The sequence below is a fragment of the Anomalospiza imberbis genome, chromosome 15, assembly GCF_031753505.1.
Source record: "Anomalospiza imberbis isolate Cuckoo-Finch-1a 21T00152 chromosome 15, ASM3175350v1, whole genome shotgun sequence".
Lineage (NCBI taxonomy): Eukaryota > Metazoa > Chordata > Aves > Passeriformes > Viduidae > Anomalospiza > Anomalospiza imberbis.
The window spans coordinates 1,367,457-1,393,001 of record NC_089695.1 but is presented as its reverse complement, the minus strand read 5'-3'; the positions used below and the strand labels follow the sequence as shown (position 1 = coordinate 1,393,001).

General features: G+C 50.2%; 1 protein-coding gene across 7 annotated transcripts in view; it reads left to right on the top strand.

Moving 5' to 3' along the window:
- SIL1 (SIL1 nucleotide exchange factor) overlaps positions 1–25,545 on the top strand; it is a 92,547-nt gene that overhangs the window by 5,358 nt on the left and 61,644 nt on the right. For 3 of the 7 annotated variants that reach the window (XM_068205449.1, XM_068205450.1, XM_068205451.1), the window contains 2 exons: positions 16,590–16,698; positions 18,913–19,048. In XM_068205449.1, coding sequence (XP_068061550.1) covers positions 16,600–16,698; positions 18,913–19,048 — 235 coding nt within the window. In that variant the 5' untranslated portion in view covers positions 16,590–16,599. Of the gene's footprint in view, positions 1–16,589; positions 16,705–17,926; positions 18,031–18,912; positions 19,049–25,545 lie in introns of those variants that run through there. The other 4 variants (XM_068205446.1, XM_068205447.1, XM_068205448.1 and 1 more) reach the window with 2 other exon arrangements.

The window sequence follows — 25,545 nt, the reverse complement described above, 5'->3', positions numbered from 1 at the left end:
GATGTCAAGTGTAGCAAAAATGCTATAATAATATTATGGTCTAATAATAGTTATAATGATTCTAATTACCTGGTGCAGCTTTAAAGAGAGGCAGATTCAGAGATGAGTGCAAAGGAGGTGTTTAACCTTGAACTGCAGAAGCAGGGCACTTCCAGAGGTGCCTGTGCTGCCTGTGCCTCCTTCCTACTGGACATCCCCCTCCCTTTATTTCTTCCAGCAGACTGGGAGCAGCACTCTGGTGTGTTTTTAATGTTGAGGCCTCATTCTGGCTGTGTTCAAAGAGTGCTGGCGAGCTGAGGATGAGCACGTTTCCTGCAATACCTGGGAGTGAAGCCTGCTCATTTTCAGCCTCTGTCTGCCCTGCTCTTGGCGTGCTCCCACTGCCTGATGATTGTGGTACTCGTGGATTGCTCCCACCTCAGCAATCTCCATCCTCTATGCAAGCTGTTTGTGCTGCTCTTAAGTGACAGGGAGGCTTTGCCACAGCCTGGGAAGCACAAAGCCACAATCTCCTGATGGGAGAGCGTTTGGGGGTGTGCAGGTGAGTGGCTGTGAGTTGTTGATCCCTATAGAAGCTTTGGTGTGGGGGTAGGAAAGCACTGGGCTGGTGCTTGAGTGCTGTGCTTGCCTTGCCTTTGACAGTCTGGCCCCACAGAGCCTTGTCAGAGTCTCCTTCCCCAGCTGCTCTCTGTGCCAGCTCTGTTACATCACTCACAATGCCCTTTCACCACCGTATTTTTCCTTTAGGAAGGATCCTGGGCTGCATTTGCTGTATTCCTGGGGTTTTTGCCTGATGTTGCTGAGTGCTGTTAGTGCCTTGGGGTCCCAGTGCTCGTTGTTGCTGTAGTGTAATGGATCCCCTCGTGCCACATCTGCTCATTTTAATCCTGTGACATGCAGGGGTGAGGAGTCCCTGCCTCACAGACCAGCAGCCTTTCCACAGAGGAAACTCTGCGTGGGCTGGAAGTTGACAGCTTTCAATGATTATACACTGAACCTTCTTCCTATAAATAATTGATTTACAGGCTGATGAGAACTACAGGAACTTGTCTCTCAGTTGCTTCTCCCTGACATGGACAGCAGCTGGAAATCTGCTGTTTTCCTATAAAATTGATCCAGAGGTGCCCTTCTAAGGTTTTCTTTATTTCCAGCCTGCTTGTAGGCTGACATGCTCTGCTTCTCGGGCAAGCCCTGCCTGCCAACACCTGCAGCACACCTTGTCCCAGGGCTCGTGCTGCTGAGAGCTCTGCCACCTTCAGCCTTTCCCTTGAGCAGGTTCAGCCTCTCCTTTGGGGAGGTTCAGCCTTTCCCTTGGGCAGATTCAGCCTCTCCTTTGGGGAGGTTCAGCCTTTCCCTTGGGCAGATTTAGCCTCTCCTCTGGGGAGGTTTGCCTTTGTGCTGGAGTCAGAGTGTGTGTGTGTGTTGGTGCATCACCATGGAGATGAGGCCACAGGAGCTGCAGGGTGCAGCCTTTTCCAGGCTCACGTGAAGAAGGATGCAGTAACAGGCTCCTCTTTTTTGGGGAAAATGATTTCTTGGAGTAAATAAATTGTCAAAGAACATTTGGCATCAGCCCAGGTGCTATTAAGGAGAAGATCTCTTGAAGCCAGAGCTGTGAGGCTCATGCAATATTCACCTGCTTTGCTGTGTTCCACATCAGGCGTTGCCGCTGTGCCCAACACTGACTCACTGACCCACTTGTGCTTTTACTTACCCTGAGATAACAAAGCTCCTGTTGCTTTTCTCCTCCCTGTGTATGTATTTCTCATCCTGCCACAGCTGCACTTTCCTGCATCCCTTTCCTTGACTACTGGGTGTCCAGGCTTTCAGTGCTTCGAGTGGTTATGAGGCTTCACTTCCCATGGCTGCTGCTGCTTTGCCCAGGTTGGCAAAGGACATGCAGGGTGTGTGGCTGCAGTGAGCTCTCCCCCATGCAGAAACACCTCTCTGGGTGGAGAGGTTGTGCCAGCACACCCCAAATCCCTGGTATGGTCATGCAGACATTCTTGGGGGGTTGGGGACACTGCCCTTTCCATGTGCATGGCCCTGGCACACTCTTTCCTTTCTAGTTTCTGGTACACAGAGCCCTCCCAACAAGGTCTGGAAAAACCCTGTGGCAACTCTGCCTCATTGCCTCCATGTCTCCTTCCAGGCTTCATCTGTAAACATCTCTTTGCCCTTGCTAAAAACACTGTCTCTTAATTTCTCTCTGCAGGAGTATTATTTAATTTGTAACAGTTTTAGGGCGTTATTTGAAAAATCCGATATGAAGCTGTATTTCATTTACTGTAATGATCCACTAATGCAGGCATATTTCAAAGGCAGGCGATGCAGTACTGTGGGGTTTAATTAAATTTTGTTTTTCAACTGAGCATCAATAGACAGACAATAACAAATGGTGGACAATATGCATACAGAACAAAGTCTCTTCATTTTCCTTTTCAAGACTGTGGAAGTGAAAATGTATAGCCCTTAAAATGGACTTGGCCTGCTCACAACTGCTGCTTTAGTGTAGTTAACTCACTTCAGGAGGAGCTTTTTCTTCTTACTCTGCCTTAATTAATTTTCTTGCTCTCTTCCTGCCCACAAAATAAACTCTTACACTGGAAAATTTCCAGCAGGAGCTGTGGGTGATCTTAGTGCTTCTGCAAGTTCTGGACGTAGTTCTGAATACTGTGTTGGTACCTAGTGTGTGATGGCTCCTCCAGATGGGCCCTCCTGAGGGTGACAGAACAGAAGGGCTGGGTGTGAGGTTCCTGTCTCTGGGAACTGGACATAGCATGTGCCAGCCTTGGAAAGAGAGGGAAAAATAGTGTTGCTGCCATGGTTGTACTCAAATCAGGAATTGGCAAGTGGCTCTGGAGTGCATTTTGTTCCTCTTCTCCCAGCAAGCATGGGGTAATCAAGTACAGAATGTGCATGGGGAAGCTGGGGAAGAGTGTTCCACATCAGCAGGAGGCTTCTGGGAACCATCCCAGTACTCAGTGTGGCACTTGGACATGTGTTCTTGGGTAAAGAAATTTGTCACTGGTGCTGTAAATGGGCTCCTTTGTTCAGATTTGGGGAGCAGGGTGAGATGGGGTGGCTGAGGCAGATTTGGTTTTCTCCTGGTGTCTGGAGAATTTACCATTGTTCAGGAACAGAACCAGAGTTTGCTGAGGAACCTGATGCGAGTGTGACTCCCACTGCACTCCAGCCCTTTGATTCTCTCAGAAATCTCTCAAAGGCAGAGAGCTGAAAAAAGCATTCATTTTTCAGAGGAAGAGTCACCATTCAGAGATGTGAGTTCAAGCCATGTCCTGAGTTGATGCCCAAAGCGTTGCCTGCTTAACCTGCCTTCAAAGGCTGGGGGCAAGGGCTGTGCCTGGAGCTGGCACTGCTTTCCACCCCTGAGCTGGGCTGGATCACAGTCCAGAGAGCTGCTGGCTGGAAACTGGAGCATGCAAAGGCTGGGAATCTGTGGGAACCTGACTCCTGATGTCTGTGCAGCTGTAAGTGCCTGAAAAGCATGTCTGGAAATGACAGACTGGAGTCTGTAACCTCCTCCTCCTCCCTGGGATCTCAGTGTAACACTTCCCGTGTTCCAGGCACAGCCTGTGTTTGCTCCTTGCTGGAAGCAGCGCTGTGAGTCCTTTGCAGCTCTCCTGGTGCCTGGGCCAGCTGAGAGTTGTGTTCTGAGCTGGGTGAGAGGCTCCTGGAACAATGGATGGAGTCCTGTGCTCCGTGCCAGTCCCTGTGACTGGAGAGGAGTCCTGGTACAGATAAAAGGGGTATAAATATAACTCATCACCAGGCACTGGATGCTCTTTAAATAAACTGGGGAAACCCCACACAGCTGAGGTTTGTACTGGCCCTGCTAATGCTGGGGGAATGCCCTGTGCCTGATTCCTTGTTCTTTCCTCGTTCCTTGCTTTAGGCTACTAGATTTCCCATTTGCTCACTTCTTTTTGTGGATAGGCAGTGTCCAAGTTCTGTTGCTGGGGTTTGGGGCAGGAGGTTGCTTTCTGGTGACTTGAAACAACACCTCCAGCTTCTCCTGTCCTTCCTTTGCATCTCCTGCCTTTCTCCCTGTGGCTGCTCTCACTCTGCCATAAACTAATCTCCTTCCAGCCAGGAACCTCAGGCTTCTTGCAGACTCACTTTTATGGGGCCATTATCTGTCACCTACAGAAGGAGAGGCTTTCCTGGCTATGGTAGGGCTCAGGTGGCTGCTCCCAGATGGAGCACACTGGAACATCTGGAGCCAGCGGCTGAGCCCTGGGCTGAGGGATGTGCCCTCTGTGCAGACCAGGGAGTGCTTGAGCCTGGTCTTTGCAGGAGCAGGTGAGTGATTTGAGATCCTCACAGTACTGCTGGCATGATTTATTCTTGCAGAAGTGCCCACAGCAGTTTTAGGGGTTTGTTCTGCCCAGCAGGATCACAGACAAGGACATGCCTGGGCCCTGTGCTTTAGTGGTTCTTGCAGGACTGTGCAGCAAATGGGACCTGTGAGGGGCCTCAACACAAGGGCACAAGCCCAATGCATGGGAAACTGCAATGGTGCTTGGGAATGAACAAAAAAAAAGTCTCTAGGACCATTTAAAATGAAAATATAGTAATCTGTAATTCAGTTTTGAGGGAATTCTTGTAGCATGTGCTAGCTGGGAGGGAAGAAGCACTTGCTCAGACAAGTGATAATCCATTGCGGCCCATTCCAGACACCTGACAGGTATCAGCCTTCCTCAGGCTTCCCTGGGATGAGCAAGGTGCAGTGCCACTGGATGAGGAATGTGGAGTTTCTGGACTATGCGGAGTGTTCATTTAAACACCAAATCCTTGTTCCTTATGGGAACTGCTGATGGCTGCCTGACATGGGGGTGCTGCACAGGAGCTGATGGCTCACAACAAGAAGTGTGCTGGGCTCCACAAGCACTTGGGCTGACACCGGCCAGCTCACTTCCTTGGATTTCTCCTTTGGAGTTTGGCAGCCGTCTGCTTCAGGGAGCACAGTGGCCTCATAAGAGTTTATTTGATCTGACACATGACAAATTGTTTCTGCTGGCGGCTACTTGAGGCGCAGTCTGTTCGCTGGCAGCCGTGGCTGTGCGGGTGCAGGGAAGTGGAGGAAGGCAGCCCTGCCTCCTCCTCTTAGGAAACATCAGCGCAGGGAGCGTTGCTTTGACCCCCCCTGCCATCCCAGCCTCCCTTCTGCAGGTTGATCATGGTGCTGTTGGCATGGATTATTAATGATGTTTGTGTGCTGGGTGTGTCTGCAGGTGCCGGTTGTGGTTCCCATGGTGTGTTGGCTGCGGGGCAGAGGAGAACCTGTGTTCTGGAACCAGACCTAGTTGCCATTAAAAACGCTTTGTTAAGTTCCTTTTTTTAGGACACCCTTTTAGCTCTGCAATGAACAGCAGAATATTACATTCCTCAGCAGAATAAAAAGTACATGTCCCCTGTGAGATAGTGTAAATACATTTTATCTGTTCTATTACCTGCAGTTTTCAGAATATGTCCCCTAAGCATTTTAATCTTGTTTTCCAGAGTTGTCTCAGAGTGAGGAATTGCTCCTATTTGCAACTTTGGGAATGATTACTTGTTCATTAATTTCTTCCCTTTCTTGCTGTCCATCTATTATTGCTTCCAAGAGAAAAAAAAACCCTCTCTGTAAATCTCTGGCGAAACGGGGCTGAGTGCCTGATTAGACAGAGAATTATGTGTGCTGGGAACATGTTCCTGGGAGATCATCCTGGAGCTGTGCATGGAGCCCTGGGTGCTGCTGTTCAATGCCATTGGGCACGCAGAGCCCACCAGGTGATGCCTTTTCCTCGGTCTTATAATTCTTAATTTTAGAATTAAGACACAGTTAGGGGATAAAGGGTTTTTATCTTGGTATTTAATAAGAATCTTTATGGTGCACCACTTCGCCAAGGTGGAATGCGCTGAAATGCACACACACGGTAGATCACATATACAATTTTATAGACCTTGCAAATTAGAGTCTTTAACAAAGATGCCTCAATGAGAGGCTTGAAGGAATAGCATGGTATTTTCCTATTTTGAAGTATTCCTTACTAGATGGGCTTAATTTTACTTTACAGGATGTATTTTAGAGGGGACCTCAGTTTCTCAAGATAAGAGTAGGGCTTTCCAGCCTCCATCTGAGAGGCCTTTAAGATGATTGGTTTTCTGGCCTAACAGAATGCCAGGTTTATGCTAAGTTATCAGATTTAAGGAATTATAAGTGTGCATGTTAGGGGCACTGAGAATACATAAAAGGTGTATAAAAGAAAAGGCAAAAAATCGTCATGGCATCACGGGTGCCCGGGCTGGCTCCCTGCTCCTTGCCCTGGGATGAACAAGCCCAGCAGGCAGCATGTGCCAGGGCAGCCGGGCACACCTGGGGCACACCTGGAGCACACCTGGGGCACACCTGGAACACGGTGGTGGGGCAGGAGCTGGAGGTCAGGCAGCTCCAGCACCCGAGCAGGGCTTTGCTGCTGCCGTGCTTTGCCTGCAGTGCTGGGGCTGTTACGAAACAGGAACGAGACGGGACAATGTGGAGCGGTTCCTGCTGCCACGCTTTTGTCCAGCAGCTAAAAGCCAGTTCCGAGGGTTTTGTGGAAGCCTTGTTTGCTTTGGTGTTTTTTTGCTCTTTCTTTAAGTACAGACTTAAAAGAGCTGGAGACTGGAGGCCACTGTAGTTATTATTTCTTCCTGAATAGCACAGTAAATGTACCATTTGTTCCACAAATGACAGGGTCCTTGCCTCAGAAAACATGTGGCCTGTTCCCACTGCTGTTCCCTTTGACATATGAGGAACTGCCCCTGCCTGCCTCTGGGTGTGTGGAGATTTCTCACTCCCTCATTGGGGTCAGTGCCAAAACTTGTCTTGACATGTGATGTGTGTGGTCACTGGAAGTCACTGTGGAGGCTGTCACTGAAACAGCCTGGATTCACAGAGCAGCTTCATTTAGATAGCAGCTGATGGAGGAGCTCTGCAGAACAGCTGGGGATAAAATCTGTGTGCAGGAGGGGACAGCTGAGGGCTGTGGTCATCATGGCAGAAGCTCAGACATGTACAGATGTGGTCTGGCAGACCTGTGGTGCACGAGCCATGGCAGCACCAGAATGCACAGGCAGCTGCTCAGGATGTTCTGGTGTCTCACAGCAGAGAGGAAGGTGCTGCAGGTGCCTCTTTGATCAGAGCTGAGGGTGTGTGTGGGAACAGCCTGCTGCTCACTCTGACAGCAGATTTCGAGCTCTTGGCTTTGCCAATCATCTCACAGCAAACACCAAGACATGGAGAGTGAAAGTCCCTGTGTCCTTTGGCTTCTGCTTGGGTGTTTGCAGAGCCAGCAGGTGCAGTGACAGCCAGGACTGTCAAAGGAAGAACCCTCTGTGGACCAGTGCTGTTCAACTATTGAGATATGCCAGTCCATGAAATGGCTCTTTATAGGGTGTCTCACCAAAAGGATTTTCCTTTTGAGTGTCTGGACCTCCTGCTGTTGGTCTGAGCTCCAGATGAGAAACAGTGCATTGACTGGAAGGTACTGAGGTTACAAACAGAGTAATTGTCCCTTGGAAGAGAAAATTGCGGAGAAAACCCCCTCAGTTCTGGTCATATCTCTGTTCTCCTCCTTCCTCAGAGCAGGTTTTGGAGTGCTGTGGCTGAGGGGCTTTAGCTCAGGAGCTAAAGTACTGCTCCTGAGGAAACCCCACAGCTCTGAGGAGCAGGGAGCCTGGTCATGGAGCCCAGGAGGGTCCTGTGGACTGGGAGCTTTACTACCTCTTTAATTCTCTCTCCATAACCCGTCCGCACAGATGTCCCTGGGGCAGCACAGCGTTCCTGTGAGAGGAGCCCGGCGTGGCGGTGCTGTGGTTCCAGCGGCGCCGCGGGGTCCCGTGGCAGTGCACGCAGTCACAGGAATGCTGTTTCATAACCTCTGCTGGGATTCATGAGACGTTCAGAGACAGGTTCTCCACTTAGTCAATGTTTTATAAGGATTTAAGGCTGAGGAGCCCTTTGAAGCACCGATGCAGCTTGTTCTGCCATGACAAGGTGGAGATGAACGCTGGCGTGACTTCCATTCCCAAGGAAAATGCTCTTTTGCACGGATCACAAGCTGTGGCTCTGCTGCTGTTTGAAGAGACCAGAGGAATCTCAGATCCAACCACTCGGTGCCACATCAAAGCCTTCCTGTCTGAAGCTGAGGTGCTGGGGAGCTCCAGCTCCATGTCCTTCGTGTTTGGGCAGCAGAAGGAGAGAAGGTCCCTGAACCAGGAGTCGCTTAGGGGATCAAAGCTCTGCTTAGCAGAGGCTGACGAGGCAGAAAGGCAGGATGGCAGCAGGAAGGACACAAACCCTGTGCAAGATCTGGGCCATCTGATAGCAGACCTCCAGAGGAGCCTGGGAGACCTTCTGTTCTGCTGGAGGAGTGGGGCCAGCATCTCTCCCCTAGGAGGCAGACCTGCAGTGTCCTGGGCTTGACTGGAGCCATTCCGTTGTGCCTGAGGGATTGTTTAATTAAAAAGAATGCTGCACCATCACATTTCAACTGTTTTCTCCATACATTGCTGCAAGTAACATCTAAAATAGATCTAAAAGGCAACCAACCATTCCCCAAAGCAGAGGTGGCAGATGAAGAACAGGAGAGGGAAGGAGTTATGTTCTCTTTCAGCTTTCTGTGTCTGTGCATTTACTTCTGCATTTGCAGCCCCTGGGGCTCGTTTTAATTTAAACTTCCTTAGGAAAATCCCTGTTGAAGGAGTGCTGCCTGTGGTGGCTGGCTGTTCTGCTTTGGCTTTGTCTTGGGGAAGCTTTGATGGTTGAGGGGCAAGAGTTGCTTTTCAGTCTTGGTGCGAAATGCCTGGATAGAGGAATGGCACCCACCACAAGAGTCACTTCTGCATGGTGAGACTGACGGTCTCTCAGCTCTTCCTTTGTGCTCATTCCTGTCCCAGGGCTTATTTAATTGCTTAACAAAGGCATCCTCTGTAACCAATGAGAAAGGACCAGTGCAGGGAGGGAAAAAGCAAACTTGCATCAAGCCTTTCATCCAGGCAGAGGGAGATGTTGCTGCTGACCTCAGTGTTTGTAACTGTGATGTCTGTGTTGGGAATGGAGCAGCTGAGCCCCAGCATGGGGATTGATGTGTCCAGATTGATGCAGGGACTGGGGACAAAGTGAGGACTGGTCCTGAGGGAGCCTGCGTGGCAGCATGTTGTGCTCATCCCCAGAGAGCTCCTTATTCCCCTTCAGGGGCGGGTTTGAGATTGGCTTGTTAGGGTTTATCCCAGGTTTTGCTGCCAGTCCGGCAGCTCCTGACTGGGTTTGACCCACGAGGTGGATCCCAGTGGCCTCTGCCTTTTCAGCTGGGAGCTTGCCACAAAACTGGAAGCATGTGGGAGCCGAGCCAGGGCTGGACATCCAGCCAGGCATCCCATGCAATCGGTCCACAAGCTGCTGTGCCATGTTATTCCTGACAACATTTCCAGAGCACACAGCAGGTGAGCCCTGTGTTTGCTGCCATCCTGCTCCCTGTCCCCTGGGTTGTCACGGGGAGTCAGAGCTGTCACCACTGACTGGCGTTCTGTGGAGAGGTGAGAAAATGCATTTTTTAATAAAGCTCATAGCTCATGGTTCCTGGGGGATCGATAGGGCAGCTGGAGGAGTCCTTCGCCTGCCCACTGTTGGGGCACCTCTGTTCCAGGTGCTCTGCAGGGAGTGGCAGGGGGTTCCTTGGCTTGACAGTCCCCATGGGAAACCTCCAGGCTGAGCTCGGGCTGGCATGGAGGGTCCTGGCTGGGACAGGCTGAGATTCAGCCAGGGGCAGGGGTGGTTGTGCTGGGCAGGCGGTGTGGTGTGGGTGCTGCTGTGGGAGTCGTGTGCTGGATCCATCACCGCTGGATTTCTATAACGCTGAGCAGGAATTTTTCATGGTTTCTTAACCTCTTAATTGAGTTTCTTTATAGGGAAGCTGGCATCTGACAGGGGAAGGAGGTTGTTATTCCCTATGAGAACCACGAGCGAACAGCAGGAACTTGGAAAATACAAAAAGCTGTTTCCAGAGAGGCTGGGAATAAGCCAGTTAAATCTTTGGCAATTTGTGGGCCCAGCTGCAGTGGGACATCAGGATTCTCTGGGACCTTGCTAGTGCAGGTCCCAGAGCACTTTCTTTCCTGTTAGATTCTCCAAGCTTGGGAAAGCAGAGGGGATAAAACCACACAGAATGCTGGGAGACTCCTGGGATAGTATGAGGCAAGGTGTCACCTTGCAAACAGGAGCTGATGGAAAGGATAGATCTGAATGGGGGGAGAAGACATCACTTATTTTATGTGCTGTGCATGGGAAATTGCAGCAAGGAGTGGGAGAAGGGAGTAGGTACAGGCTGGATGAGAGGTGTTTTCAGCTGGGAGTTGGGGTGGTGGGGAGGTGAGGAGGAAGGGAAAAGCTGTTTCATGTGACTGAGGTCAGGCAATGTGACAGCTTTCAGAAATATGTTTGTCCTGAAGGTCCCTGTGCATCTCTCATCTCCAGGCAAGCCCTAAAGTCCTAAATTGGAACAAATCAGCACCAGCGCTCTGGTGTGGGCCCAGAGGTCCCTGCCAACCCCAGAGCAGTGAGGAGCAAGAGCGTCATGTGGTGTGCAGGCAGTGCAGAGCCCTGCGAGAGCAGCTGCCAGAAATTCAGATAGATGCACTGCTTATAAATAATAAATGATAAATTCAGCCTCTGATTTCCGAGGCGCGCTCTGCTTCTGCACACTCCATGCTGGCAGAGAAGATCCCCCATCCTGGACTCAGCGGTTTCTCTCTGGCGTGGAGGGTCTGAGGGATGCTGGGGAGGCAGCTCGTGGAATTGGGGTCGTGCTGAGCCACGGTGGAGCGTGGCCCCTTCTGCCAGCAGCACTAATGAGGGTGGCCCCTGTGCCACGGCTGCTAACGAGCGGTGGGGAGGGCAAGGGCAGCCTTGCCCAGGCTTCAAACCACCCCAGCTCAAAGCTGTGCTCCTGCCCTCTGGAGAGCAGCGTTTTGTGTGAATGCAGCTTGCTGAACGAATTAATTAAGTCAATTTAAATGATAGACTAAACGATGCTTAGTGTTAAACTGTGCGAGTTGTATAAACAGCAGGGTCAGGGTTGCTGTGGCCGGGTAGAAGGGGCGGTTCTGGCTTTATCCAGGTGATGCACAACAACTCCCTCCCCTGCTCTTGGGGGAGCTGTGGCAGTGCTGGTGAAGCTGCTGGTGCAAAAGCTGTCCCTGCCGTGCCCGGGCACTTCTGGGCTGTCTCCTGCTGCTGGACACATCCCTGTTCTGCTCCTGGCACCTGGCAGTGCTGCCAGAGCTGTGTTGGGTGGCGTCATAGCCAAGCTGCTGCTCGAGGGGTTGATGTGAGCTGATGTCTGCACAGGTAGCCCGGAGGGGTTATTAATATTTATTGTTATTATTTGTTAGCAGCGGTTACAAAGGTTGTGTGAGTGCTCAGTAGATGCCAAGCTCTGTAAACATGTGTTTGTGCCATGGTTATCCTGCCTCTCCCACCCTGTGCCTGTGTCACAATTCCCTCCTGTGGGCTGGTTCCAGTTTGGAGCAGGGCTTCTGCTGCCGGTGGGAGCAGGACCTGCTGCTGTGCTCAGGCTGGGCTCAGCCAGCCTGGCTTATTCCTGCCAGCCTCAAAGTGTGGCTTCCTTGCTGTGTGGGCTCCCTGTAGGCAGCAAGAAGGTGTTCCCACAACTTTTCCCTTTGTGTAGGAGTGTTTTTAACACGCCAGAGCAGAGTCCTAGTAGGAGTAAATGATGAGGAGCAAGCAAGAAGAATAAATGTTTTTTTTAAAGCAATTTCATAAGTGACATGAATTGAATGGTCTGTATGGCAGCTACACCCTCTCCACTGAGATCCTGGAGGTGTGAGGGGGCTTGGAAACAACTGCTGCTCCCTGGGCTGTCCTACTGTCTGGGGCTTTGTGCCCAGGTGAGACCCTCTGACAGGGCTTGGGGCTCTCACTGTAGTGGGGCTGGGGATACCCACTGGAGGCACTGGGGTGCTTTCCTGAGGACAGGATGCCTGGAGGAGCAGAGCTTCTGAGATCATCCCTGGCATTGACCTCAGGTGATGGTGCGTGAAGGTTGTCCTTCTTGAAAGCACAGGATTGTGCAGACCTAACTAGTGACTGGGGAAGGGTATTAGTCTGTGGCCTCCCAATAATCCTCTGTGGTGTCCCCATAATCCTCTCTTTGCCCACCAGCTGTTTCCTCTCCTAGGCGCAGGCTGAATTTCAGCTCTGAACCTCCTCTTTCTCCTGTTGGTGTAGCTGTACAGTCATCAAGCAGGAGGGACAGCTGGCCACAGGATACTCCTGAGGTGTCTGTAGCATACCAGCAAACATGAGTGCTCCTCACAGACCTGGGACCCTCTTGCTCAGAGGAGGAAAATTGCAGGTCAAGTCAGCCACATTTCCTTCTCTTTCTCCGTGGCACTGCACATCACTCAGCCTGTCACGGTGGGCTCGGCCGTGGGTGCCACCCGTTAGAAGGACATTGTGTGTGAAGGGGATCTTGGCTCGCTGTGAGTGCACTCTGTGTCCTGAGAGCCTCTCCAGTCCCACAGCCCCTGTGCACTGCTGGCTGGAGATCATTCCCTGAGCTGCTGTTGCCCAGGAAACTTCCCCTTCAGCCGCAGAGGCTGCGAGTGGCAGCAGGTCTTTGTGCCGTGGTTCAGCTGGAGGTGCCTGGGCCGTGTTCCTGAGGGTTCCCATCTCTGCCCTGCACTCAGCGAGGGAGCTCTGCTGGTGCTTTGTGCTGGGAGGCACACGATGTGCTGCTGGTGCTCCCACTGCCATCTCAGCGAGGCTGCCTGGACAGAAACCTGGCCTGAATTTGTTCATCTGCAGGCAGTTTTGCAAGACTGTAATACCTATCCTGCTCCCTCAGGTCATCCCTAGGTGAAAACAAGGATGAGCTTATTGCTATTGCTTATTCTTAGAGATAATTGGTATTTTTGTATCAGCACTGGGGTGGCAGCAGGAGCAGGACAGTGCCTGTTCCTTGTGCTGGCACTGCTGAGGGACCTCCAATTTTGCGTCCAGTTCTGAGCTCTCATGGCAAGAAAAACGTGGAGGGGCTGGAGCGTGTCTGGGAAGGGAACAGAGCTGGGATGGGACTAGACAGTGCTGTGAGGAGCAGCTGGGAAAGGGGTTCAGCCTGGAGAAAAGGAGGCTCAGGGGGGACCTTCTCCAGCAGGGTGGAGCCAGGTTGGAGTTGGGCTCTGCTCCCAGGGAACAAGGGACAAGACAAGAGGAAATGGCCTAGAAGCTCTGCCAGGGGAGGCTCAGGGTGGACACCAGCAGGAATTTCTCCATGGAAAGGGTGGTCAGGCCTTGGCAGGGGCTGCCCCGGGAGATTTGGAATCCCCATCCCCAGAGGTGTCCTGGATAGGACTGGAGGTGGCACTGAGTGCTCTGGGCTGGGGACAAGGTGGGCCTTGATGGTCTTGGAAGTCTCTTCCAACCTCAACGATTCTGGAATTCTGCTTCCAGCTGGCTGCAAAGCCAGAGGCTGACGTTGGGGCTGCAGAGCTCTGGGATGCCTGTGTTCTCTCCTGGAGCAGCAGGTCAGAGCTCAGATGAGGCTCTGGGCAGATTTGTTGGAGTGGCACGGGACGGGCAGCGTGGGCTCTGTGCCGAGATGTGAAAGCACAGCAGGAGGCATTAATGAAATGTGCTCCTCTCGCTGACTTCCTTGGAGCTGTCACTGTGACTGTGGGAGCTGCCTAGCTCCCTGTGCACAGCTCTGCCCTCAGTGGAACGTCCCTGCTAATGGGGAGCACAGCTCTGGGCTGCTGTTTCTGCTGCTGCTGGCACAGGCAGGGATTTCTGGAGCTGTGGAGCAGAACCTCGCAGCCAGCAGCATCTCCTCCTCTGACAGGAAGGTTACTGCCAGCAGTGGAGACTTCTCGGAGTCTGACCCCTTGCTCTTTCCCTAGTATCTGATTTTGTTTGACAGAAAAGGATTATTAAGAAAAAAATCAGCCCCTCCACTCTGCACAAGGGGAATTTGTGGCCTTCCTCGTCCAGCCTTGCTGCTGCCTGGCTGCTGTACGTGCTGGATCCCCCAAGATGCCCTCAAATCCAAGCAAAGGTTCCCTGTGGTGATGGGGTTACCATGACCACCCTTTCTGCTTTACAGGCTGCAAGGGTTGTTTCTGGACATCCATTGTGTCCACAGAACACTCAGTGTGGAAATCCTCTCCTGCCCTCTGTGTGTGTCTGTCTGTAAGGAGATGTCAGCCTGTGCAGGCTGCTCTCCAGGAGCTCCAGAGCCCCCTGTTGCACATGTTGGCTCCTCCTGCCTACCTGGGACCGAAGCAAAGTGCTAATTGTTGTGCAGATGTCATCTGCCAGGCAGGCAGGAGGCTGGAGGCTTGAAAGAGGCTGTGCTGTCATTTGCTAGCATCCTCCTCGGTACACGTGAGCTCTATTTTTATTGGGAGTGTGCGTTTGCTTTCAGCCACTGCTTTGTTGAATTTCTTTCTTTTTTTTTTTTTTTTTTTTTTTTCTTCTTTTTATTTCTAGGCTTGCAGATAAAGTTTGAGGGATACATCTATTTTTCATTATTCCAGTTTTGCTGCTTGTTTTATAACTGAAACAAACCTCAGCCAAACCCAAAAACCTGTTACCTGTGTAAAAAGCAGCAGTTCATTCTGAAATGAGAAGGAATTGTGTGTTGTGGTCACGCTGGACTGAGGTCATGACTGTGGGACTGCCCAGAAGGGCACAAAGATCAAGATCTGGGAGCAGAGGGAGTTTGAGGCTGTGCATTGTGCTCTGGGTGTGCCAGCTCAGGAGCCTGGGTGTTGGTTGTTGCCTGGTTTTGCTTGGCCTTGTCCCAGGAGAGAAATGGAGGCTCTGGCCACCGGTTGGCTTATGAAAATAGGGGGCTTTTCTTCTACTCCAGCTGTGGTTTAATAAGGTCTTGTGGATCCTTGAGGTGGTTCTTTGACCCTTTAGAAAAGAGGAGGCAGTGAAGGAGGAAATGGGAGGTGATGCTTTCCTGCACTGTGAGTTAAGCAGGGGAACTCATTGCTCAGGGATACTGTGGGTGTCAGAAACCCAGATCTGTTCCAAAACCAATTAATGAGAAAAATCCAGTTGATGTGGTAGAGGTGGCTCAGAGGTAGAGGCTGCTCTTCAGGAAGACCCTGCTCAGGAGTTTCTGGAAGATGCAGAAGTACATGAGGTGCACTGTTACCTCTGCTCCCTGCTCTGTCCCTCTCCTGTCCACCACTGACCAGTGGGATTTGGGGGGTTGCTTTTGCTTTTTCTGGCAAAAACCAAGCAGGGAGAGGAAGACGTTACAAAGTGGAGTGGAGGGAAAAGGTACCCTTGAAAGGGTGGAAGGAGAGGAGGCTTCCCTCCATGTCCCTGAAGGCTTCTGGGGGCAGAGGCTCTTTGGTGGCAAGAGCTGGTGTTGGGTGCTGCTGTGAGCAGGTTTTCTGCTTTGTTGGACACAAAGTAGTTGCTTCAAGGAGGGAGAACTCTGCTATCTGATGTACCATCCTGATGGACAGCAAAGCAAGATATATCGGACTGCATGTAGGGGAGGAACTTCTTTAAAACCTGGATAGGAGTAGGAGCAGACTTGATGGAGGGATGAGTAATGAAGGAGTGTTTGAACGGAACTAATCAGTCCTATCTTCTTTCAAAAGACCTCATTTAGTTTAATTTAGCAGCATGTAAATTTAGAGCCAATCAAAGGAAATACTTGTGCAGCCTGTGTGCTGGCAGGCTGCTGCACTCCCTAGCCCAGCAGCGAGCTGAGGGCTGTGGGTGGATCCCGAGCCTTGCGTGAGGCACCGGGGGCACACGTGTGCGTGCTCACACGCAGGGTGGGCACACCAGCTCCGTACCCATGCACTGGCACCTCTGACAGCAGAACCCTTCATTTCCCCCCTCTTTTGTTCAGCAGGAGCTCTGTGGTCCATCAGGGTGGCTCTGTGCCATGGCTCTGCTCCCTGGTTCCCCGTGAGCCTGGTCAGAGCCAGCTCCTGGTCCCATGGCTGGCTGAGCCTCTGCTCTAAGCAGCAGGGAAAGCCTTGTGCTGTAGGAACCACCAAGTAAACCTTGCTGACCTCTGCAAAATGTTGTTTTCCCCAAGAAAAACCTACATATGGATTAGATGAACCCCCGATCCTTGGACAGCTGGTCGTTTTGTTTAATTTGAATTAACGCAGCTACTTCTGTGCTTAAAACGAGGCACAGGCATAAAAAGCCTTCACGGGATTGCACTGCTTTTTATTTTGCCCTGTAGCTGTCATCTATTGCACTGACACAGTGATTTTAAACAAGTCTTGCAGGTCTCCACATATTTTCCAGGAGAGATATTATCCCCTGTGGGGTCAGTATAAGTTGCTTGGCATTACCTGTCACAAACCTCATTAGCAGTGAGCCCCCCACGAGCCCTGTGTGCTCACACCTCGAGGTGTTGTGCTTCCTGCCATGTCACACCCCTGATCCCACGCTGCGTTGCAAAGTGTTGTGTAAAGAGTCCTGAAACCTGCGAAAATGGAAAAAAAAAAAAATACCGTTGGGTTTGTTTTGCTTTTCATTTCAGGCTGGTGGCAATGTCTCCTTGGGCCGGGCTCCTCTCCACCACTGCCGGAGTCAGCCTGCTGCTGCTACTGGGCTCTGTGCTCTTGTCCTGCTCCAGCCTGGGCCACAGAGTGCCTGTAAGTTTTGGCTGCTCCAGCTTGACTTCAGACTGATAAAACACGGATGCTTTTTGCCTTTAAGGAAATGCTCATTATTCTTTAGGAAATCTCTTTCTCCTGCTTGAATTATGAAAACAAACCAGAAAGGGTTCTACTGATTTCTATGTAAATGAAGAATCGCTTGTATTGTGCTGCCCATTTTTGCTGGAAATGCGAATGAAAATGGGGTGTTGCAAAGCAACTGTGGCCAGGCAGTGACAGCAACACTTAAATGAACCAAGTCACATCCTTTTATCCTTACTGAGCATTTAAACCCCAGCACTTTTCCTGAGCAGAGCTGGTAAACATCAGCTGTCTCCATTATGTGTTTGAACAGATCCAGCACTGGGAGGCCTGGTGGTAAATTTACAATAGCCTGTATCACTAACTCCCTCTTGGATAATCACAGAGCCGTGGAAATCAGCTAAGTAATAACTGTTCCACTCACTCCATTTTAGTCCTGTTGAGTCTCGGCTCAGAAAATGTTAACATTGATTTTCATCTGCAGAACCTGGCCTTTTATGGCTGTGATTGTTCCTGAGCTTTAACCATTTGTTATAATTTGAACAATTCCAAGCCCGTGATGCACTCAGCAAAAGCAGGAGTTAAGATCTGGTTTCTCGTGCATTTCTGAAATTGCAGTCCCTTTCCACAGCTGAAATAAAAACATTCTATAGGTTTGTCAGCCATCTTTGTGTGTTATCACAACCATGGAATCGTGGAATTGTCTAGGTTGGGAGAGACCTTTGTGATCACTGAGTACAGCCTTTAACCCAGCACTGCCAAGGCCACCACCAACCCACGTCCCCAAGGGCCACGTCCACACTGTCGTTGCTACTGTGTGTGTTTTGCTCGGGTTGACATTTCTGTTGCTCACAAAGACTCTTCTCGGCTGGAAATGGATATTTATATGCAGAGCATCCAAATTCTGACAGAAAATGTGCATGCATTTTTTTTCCCAAAGAGTGGAAGAACTGAAGGCAGAATGTGTCCCAGCATTTCCAGTTAACCTCTGAATTTACTTACATTTTTCCCTGTGAAAACATCCTAAGGATTAAGACCCAAACACTTGAAGAAGTGAGCTGTAACTCCATCCTAATTGCAAACAATTAGGACTAATCATTCCCTGTAGGGTGGTTATCTCAAATTCTTCAGTAGTGACTGAATTGGTGATCTCAGAAGCTGAAAATATTCCCTTCAGCAGACACTGAGCTGTGGGGATGATAAGCCTGGACCAGTTAATCTGTTCCTGTTGGAACCAGAACAGCCCAGACCCAGGAGTCAATGCCTGGTGTGAGAGTACAAGTCATTTCTGTGCACTCTCCAGAGTTTTTTGTGACCCCCACCAGCTCCTTAGGGAGGCTTTCCATTGAACACCAAGGTTTCCCTCACAGCAAGGATTTTTTCCCCTGCTGTTCTCCCCTGTTCTTCCCCTGGTGTAACGTCGAGCCGCTCGTGCTGGCTGCTCTCCCACACCTCTGCCAGCCTCGTGCTGCACTTGCCATGGAGGTGGTGATTAAATCCCTGCTTCATTGTTTTAAAAGACTTGGAGAACACTGGGAGCGGGTGGAGAAGAGGATCCTCACATTTGTATCATGTGGGCAACTCGGTGTGTTTTTTCCCGTGTCCTCTTTTGGAAACAGCTGAACTATTTTAGCTGAAATCTTCTCCAAGCCTGAAATAAATGCATTTAAGAAAAAGAAAAAAAGAAAAAAAAACAACCAAAAAAAACCACAAAACCCAAAAAAACCCCCAACCCCCAAACCAACCAACAAGCCTTGAGGCATTCCACTCCTGTGGAAAATTTCAGCTGAAAAAGTTAAAAGTTTGACGTATTTTTAGGCAAGGGAAAATGGGGTCTTACAATGTTACACAACCCTAATAATAGCCAGGGCTCCTGCCTCTGACTGAAATACAGGTGAGGCTCTGTGAGAGCTGGTTTGAAACCTGCAACCTGCTCTGGAATAGGAAATAAGCTGCATTGCTTTGTTCAGAACAAATGTCATGCTAGTTATGCATGTTTAACCTTTAATATACTTTAAATCTAAATTTAACCATGTGGAAAAAATCTCGGATGTCAAAAAAAAAAAAAAAATCTGCTGGCAGGGGAAAAAATTTTGTATTCTCAGCCAGCACTAAATTACCCAGATGCAATTGCTAATGAGCTGAATCTCTTCTCTCCAAAAGGAGTTTGCCCTTACAAAAATAGAAGAGAGCGACATAAAAGATGACAGTGGGAAGGAGCCGGGGACAGAGGATGACGCTGATCCTGAAGACCTGGAAGTGTTTTACCCCACGGATCAGTGGCAAACCCTGCCTCCAGGTAACTGCTGCTGGCTAATTATAGCATGCCTCTGGAAGCCACCTGCCAGCACTGACAGGAGCCTTGCAGACACTCCAAGAGCTGGTTGTTCCCATGACGATGTGTGCTTTTGCTGGTGTTCACGTAACGAGAAGGACGTGGTGACCCAGTGCAGGGACTGGAGGCTGTGGGCAAAGCGTCCAAGGAGGTCACTGGAGCAGGAGGAGTGGGCTGCCAGCCCCCTTGTGCGTGGGGGGCTGTCTCTGTCACTGGCTCCACAGCCTTTTCTCTCTTCATTTGTCAGGGGCCAGGTTTTATAACATTTGCTGGCACGTGGATTCCCAGGTCTGTTGTGCTCCAGTGTGGAGTTGCTCAGTGGCAAACTGATTAGGAGCTGTCACTGGAGCACTGCACAGCTTTTTAACAATGGGTTTTCTGTTCCTTGGCTGTTTGAAAGCTAGCTTTTATTTCCATCTGTGCAAACCACAAAAAACCACTTCCTTTTCTTTGGGTTGGTGTCTTTCATTAGACATGCCTGGGACTCTGTGGTGAGAGGAGCCCAGCGGAGCAGCTTGGTCTCCGTGTGCTGGGAAGGCTCTGGAGGGGCCAAACCCATTCAAACACACACAGATGCACGTGTGCATACATATTTCAACAATTAGCCTGTCTCTGGGGTCCTGAACGAGCTGGTTAATCCACTTGTGCTTTGGTGTCCTCATGTATATGCAGGTGTAATACCTTCCCACCTCACAAGGGTGAACTAAGTAGTAATTAATTTTTATAAAGTGCTCTGAATTTAAGAGCTTTATCCTATGCTCAGTATTATCATTGAATGAATAAGTATGGGTTCCATTTGTCTTGAAATTTCTGCCAGATATAGCAGAATGACTTTTCCAAATGTAAATCTTTATATAATATAAATGGCTACAAAAGCCCCTGTGTTCCACAGAGCTGCAGTATATACTTATATTCCATTTCTGTACCATTATGTATGGAAGGCGTGTGGTGTCCCTGCTCATTATTCAGCCTGGCAGATCCCCACCAGCTTTGTTGGAGCAGAACATGTACATACTTGCAATCATTAGAAACCTCATTGCAGGGTTTGTTCACAAGCACCTTCTCCACTGCTCGGGTGCCTTATTCTGCTTCATTTTTATAGTTATTCCATGTTGGACACATGCAGTGAAGGGCTTGTAGAAGTGGGGAGCTTGTCAGTATTCACAGAGGAGAGCAATTTTGGTTACTCTTGTAAAGACTTAAATGGTGTCCTGCCTCATGCTCTGACTGCTACAGGTCCCAGCACTGGGGACATGGCACAAAGAGGAGCCTGCCTTGGTCTCCCGCTGCCAGCCTGGGTTTCTGTCTCCTGGGGGTTCCTCAAGTGAAATCCTTGTGAGGACTGGCACTCCTCGTGTTAGCCAAGGCTGCCAGCATGAGCCCATCCCTGTAGCCTCTGGCCCACACTTTCCCAGTGTGAGCACAGCTCTGGCTGGGCAGGGAGCTGACCTGGCACGAGGGAAGCTGCTACTGTGGCTGCACAGGGATGCACCTTCTGGTCCTGCAGCAGAGCCACGCACCTTGGCAGCGTGTCTCATCCACTGCTTCTGCATCTTGCCATGTTTTCCGTGTGGTTGCACTCACTGGCAGCTGAGCAAAGCCTGGCTGGGCTGGGCTCAGAGTTTGCCTTCTGCTGCCCATCTCTCCAGGACACTCCCACTCCCTCTCCCGTTGTATCCCTGCGGCAAACTAGGCCAGTCTCTCTGGGGGAAGCAAATGTTTGAATTTAGAATTTGGATCTACAGTTCTGAACACTGGGAGGGAGCTTGGAGCTGCGTTTCGCCCATCTCACTCCTGTTTCAGCTTGTTCCTGTTCCGAGCTCACGCAGGATTTTTGTGCTTCTCTACAATGGTGCAGCAGCTCATCTTTTATAGATGTATTCCCAGTTTTCCTCTGCTGAGTTTCCAGTTCCCTGTTGCTAATTGCATCAATCCACATTTCCACCGGGACTGCAGCAGTGTCATCAACCTGTAACCTGTCAAATCCACCCCAAATTCGATTGTTATTGTATCTGTAACGCTTTGGGCGCTTGTTCCTCGCTGTCTACAGTGTGAGCTGGATTTTGATCAAGTGCTTCCTTGCACTTTGAGCACACTTCAAGCTGCTGGAGGTAGCTGGATGCAAACACAGAGAGACAGTTGCCCTAAGAGCTGTGCTGCCTGTAATCTGGAAGCAGGATCAGCTGTCTCTTCTGCCAGGCAGCTGGAGCTGACGGCTCTGGAAAGGTTGGTGAAACTTCCCAAAGCCCTTTAACACTTCGTTAGGCATTGCTTCTTTCTCACTTGGCACTAAATAATGCACCAGGTGCAGGGCTCAGACTGAAAGGAGACATGTGCCTCGGAGGGGCTTCCAGCACCTCTGCTACTGGACTTTTGGGCATCATCTGTGGGTCTTTTCCTTCTGTCCATGGCTGGAGTCCACAGGAACCTGGAGGTTTTTGGGGTTTAGTGAGTGGGATTGCTGTGTCCTCTGAATGAAGGTTCACACCCCTGCTCAGACTCCTCATGGTCAGGTAACAGAGTTTGTTTGAAGTTGTGCTTCCTCTGCTGTCGTTTTTTGTTCAGAATACACTTTCTCCGGGTGATAGTACCCTTGGGAGCTGGAACATTTTTTACTTTTGTTATTTGGGCACCAAATTTCCCAATATTTTGTTTAGCATTCCTGATGATGACTGCAAGATGGATTGCTCTGACCATCTAGTTGTATCACTGAGCAGCAGATTTTCCACCCAGCATTAGGGTGGGAAATTTTTCACCCAGCAGTGGCTCCACTGGGAAGACTTTGCTGTGAAGATTCGGAAAAAGGATATAAGAGGCAGAGGTTTGATTGGGAAAGGAAAAGGGTGTTAATCACCCCCACCCCCAGCAGTGATGAGTGGAGAGCTGGGGCTGCACAGGGCCTCAGCTCTGTCCATCCCTGTGGCAGCAGCACTTTGCTGCTCCCTAATGTGGCAGAAACCCTCTGGCAGCTTTTCCAGCTGACAGTTGGGAGTTAATGAGTCCAGTTTCCAATCCAGATGGACAAGTGAGAACCTCCTCTGCCCAAAATATCAAAATATTTACAGATTGCTCTGCAGACAGGCAGCAGTGGGGCAGAGAGGCTGCTTTTGCTGCAGAGCAGCTCCCTGCAGACTGGAGGGATGGAGCAGAGCCTGGCACTGTGACTGGCATGGTGCAGCCTGGATCTCTCTGGAGTTTGGATGGATGTCTCAGGGCAGAGCAGAGAGCTTAGCTGGCCTGCACCTTCGCTGTGGTTAAAGCTCTGCCTTGCAGAGCTGAACCTGCAGTGACTCCTCAGTGTTTGTGCTGCCCAGAGTAATTTTCTGAAGTGCCCGATTATTTCACAGTTAAAAACCAAGGAGCCATAGCTGCTGCTGCTGATCAGGCTGCCAGAATGAAGCTGATGTGAACATGCTGTTGGTGCTGCTTCTGCAAAGATGAAACCATCTTATGTTCAGCAGGGAGCCAGTGATACATTGCTTGGCATTTAAATATCCATGGCTGCAGCTCTCAAGGATCCTCAGGCTATCTTTGCTGCTCCTGCTTGTCACAGGTCTTTTCCCGTCTCATTTGCTGCTCAGACAAGGTTTTACACCTCTGGAAACACAGTTCTCCAGGCAGCCACGTCGGGGAGGTGTTTTCAGAGGCTGCTTTGAAGGACTTGCTGTGGAAAGAACAGGGCTGAGGATGGGCAATAACTCGGTCCAGTTTCATTGGCAGTCTGTCTTCCAGGAGACATCGGTGGCCAAACGAGGCAGCCCTGCTTTAGGCTGAGAAGAGGTTCTTGAAGCAGGGGGAGGAAGGAGGCAGGAGGGATCTGTGCCAGGCCTGTCCACAGCCCGTGGTGGTGACGTGGTTGCTGCTGAGGGTCCCCTCACACCTTGTCTGGGGGACCTTGCTCCTGCTGCTCGCTGGGATGTCCTGAGCTGCAGCAGCTCTTGCTAATTGCTTTGCTGAATTAATCACTGTCCAAACCACTGGCTCCTCGCTGACCCAGACCTAACTCAGACAGTGGTGGGCAGGTCTCTGAAATATTTATGGCAGCATGGTCAAGAGAGGGCTGTGAAATACAGAGTGAAACCACCAGGGTATGCTCGTTTTTGCAAAGTTTGACATGTCTAATCCAGGAAATGGGAGCCTCATCAGATCAGCATAGATTTGCATATAGACGGAAGGCAAATGGAATTTTAAAAACCTCATCTATACTAGATGAAATGCTTCTTCTCCAGGTTTCTTTATAAAATGATTTGTTAGTGATGTGCAGAGGAGAGAAATCTCAAATCTGGGGTTGTTATAATCTTGTCTGGCCAGCAGCAGGAGAGCTGGAGGATGATTCCAGCAGGTAGGAAAGGCCAGGCTGACTTGAGAGCAAATGTTCAGTGCTTGGAAGCTGAGTTATGGTCCCTGGTAGCTCTCCCTCTGCTTGTTTTCAATCTGACCTCTTGCACAGGAGGATTTAGGATCTCCTAAATGTATCTCGTGCCTGTCCTTTTTACTGCCAGCTGCCTCCATGGGCTTCTCTCTCAGCTTCCTACCCTCGTGGGCTTCCCTTTGCCTCTCATCCTCACATCACAGGATACACAGTGTCCCTAACACTGGCTTGTGCCTAATTCCAAGTCCTTGGCAGAAGTGCCAGGGCTGAAGCTTCAGGTGCTGCTCCTGCCTTGCATGTGGGGCAGTGCCAGGCAGATGTGGCACACCAAGCACATCCTCCATGCCCTGCTCCTGGTCTGGGTAAGGGGGATAGTGGTGTTTCTCTGTCTGCTCTGGGTGAAAGGACAGGACTGGGGCTCAGGAGGTGCTGGGACAGTGAGCAGACAGCAGACAGGGGTTCCCAGCCCCCTGCTCCAGCAGGAGCATGTGTTTGAAGGATGCCAGCTCTGGGCAGGGAGACACAGCACGACTGTCCCACCCTGCGCTTGGTTTCAGCATTCCTGTAATGAATTGGGAGCCAGTTTTTGCCCCCCAAATGCAGGTAAAACTTCTCTCATTTCCAGAAGTGGCAGTGTCCTGACAGCACTGGTGTGGTGAGAAAAAGCCCTACATTGCTTGCTCAGGTTTAGGAGCAAGGTGGGCTTGGGGTGGGTTTCTGGTATGTCAGGTCAGTCCTGTCCCTTACTGGCTGTAATGTTACTGGTTTCATTAAACAAACTGGATACAAAAGACTTTTGTAGTGATGCTTCTTCTGCAAAAAAACTAACTGTGCTTCTGAGCAGCCAGAATAAAAGTCTGAGCTTCTCTAACATGCAGCCATGGGCTAGGGATGTGGGGCACTGCCAAAACAAGGGTGCAGTGCTGTGTTTTCATGAGCCAAGCCATGACTCCTGCTAGTGGTTTGTGGAATTCTGAGCCCTGCAGGGTATTCCAGGTGCTCTGGAGTGGTCATAAACCAGAGGATGAGGTACTGAGAGTCAAGCAGTGGCTTAAGTGCAACAGGAGGGGGTTAAGCTGCAGCTTTCAGAATAATTTCAAACTCCACTTTCATGATGCTCAGGCTGCTGGTGGTGTAATAGCAGTAGACATCAGCAGTGGGAATCATTCCTGAGCTTAAATGTACATTGTTTGGTCGGGGAAAAGTGCTTTGAAAGAAGAGAGACTGTTTCCCAGAGAAGACATCTCTCATTCCTTGCTTTTATCTCCTCCCTGCCAAGCCAGGGATGCTGTGAGCCTGTGAGCTGCTGAGAGGTGCTTAAATGTGTGCTGGGTGATGAGGAATGCCTTGCTCTGGTTTTTATGTGCAAGCAGGCTGGATTTCCTGCAATAGCTCCAATAACCTTCGTGTGGCTGTTTAGAAGGATGAACCTCATTAAAGAAGAGGTATTTAATAACAGGCCTATTTTTATCTCTGTCTTTATCTAACAGTCTGCACATTTATTTCAAGCTTGTAACAGTGCTTTGGAAGAAAAATGTTTTCCCTCCTCTAAAATGTTTTGGCAGTGCCTCCAGCCTTGGTTATCTTGAATTCCAGTTTGGCTATCATCCCTCCTCCTTCCAAAGCCAGCAAGCCACACCAGGCCCACAGCTCCAACATTTCCTTGGGGAATGGGAAATTTCTGTGGGCATATGGTTTCAAAACGTGGGACTTGGGTCCCAGGGTCACTGAAACAGTTCTGAAAGTTTGATCAAACATAATCATAGCAACTCCCTCAGGCTCCAAATGTGTGATCTTGAGTGGGACAAGCACTGCAGGCATTGCAGTGTTTGCTGCAGGATGTGATTTGACCACATGCTCTGGGAGAGGCTGGCAGCTCTAGGGGTCAGGCATTCCTGCAGAGATTATTTTTTTCCCCTAAATTTGTCAACTTTATTCTGTAGTTTCATAAATTAAATCCTAACTATAGATCTCTTGCAGACATTGTGTTTTCAGCCCACTCTCCAGTATTTGCTGTCACTTGCTGGTGGTGATGGAGGCAGCCCCAGCCCCGAGGGGATGCACCATCTTCCCAGCTCCTTCCACATCC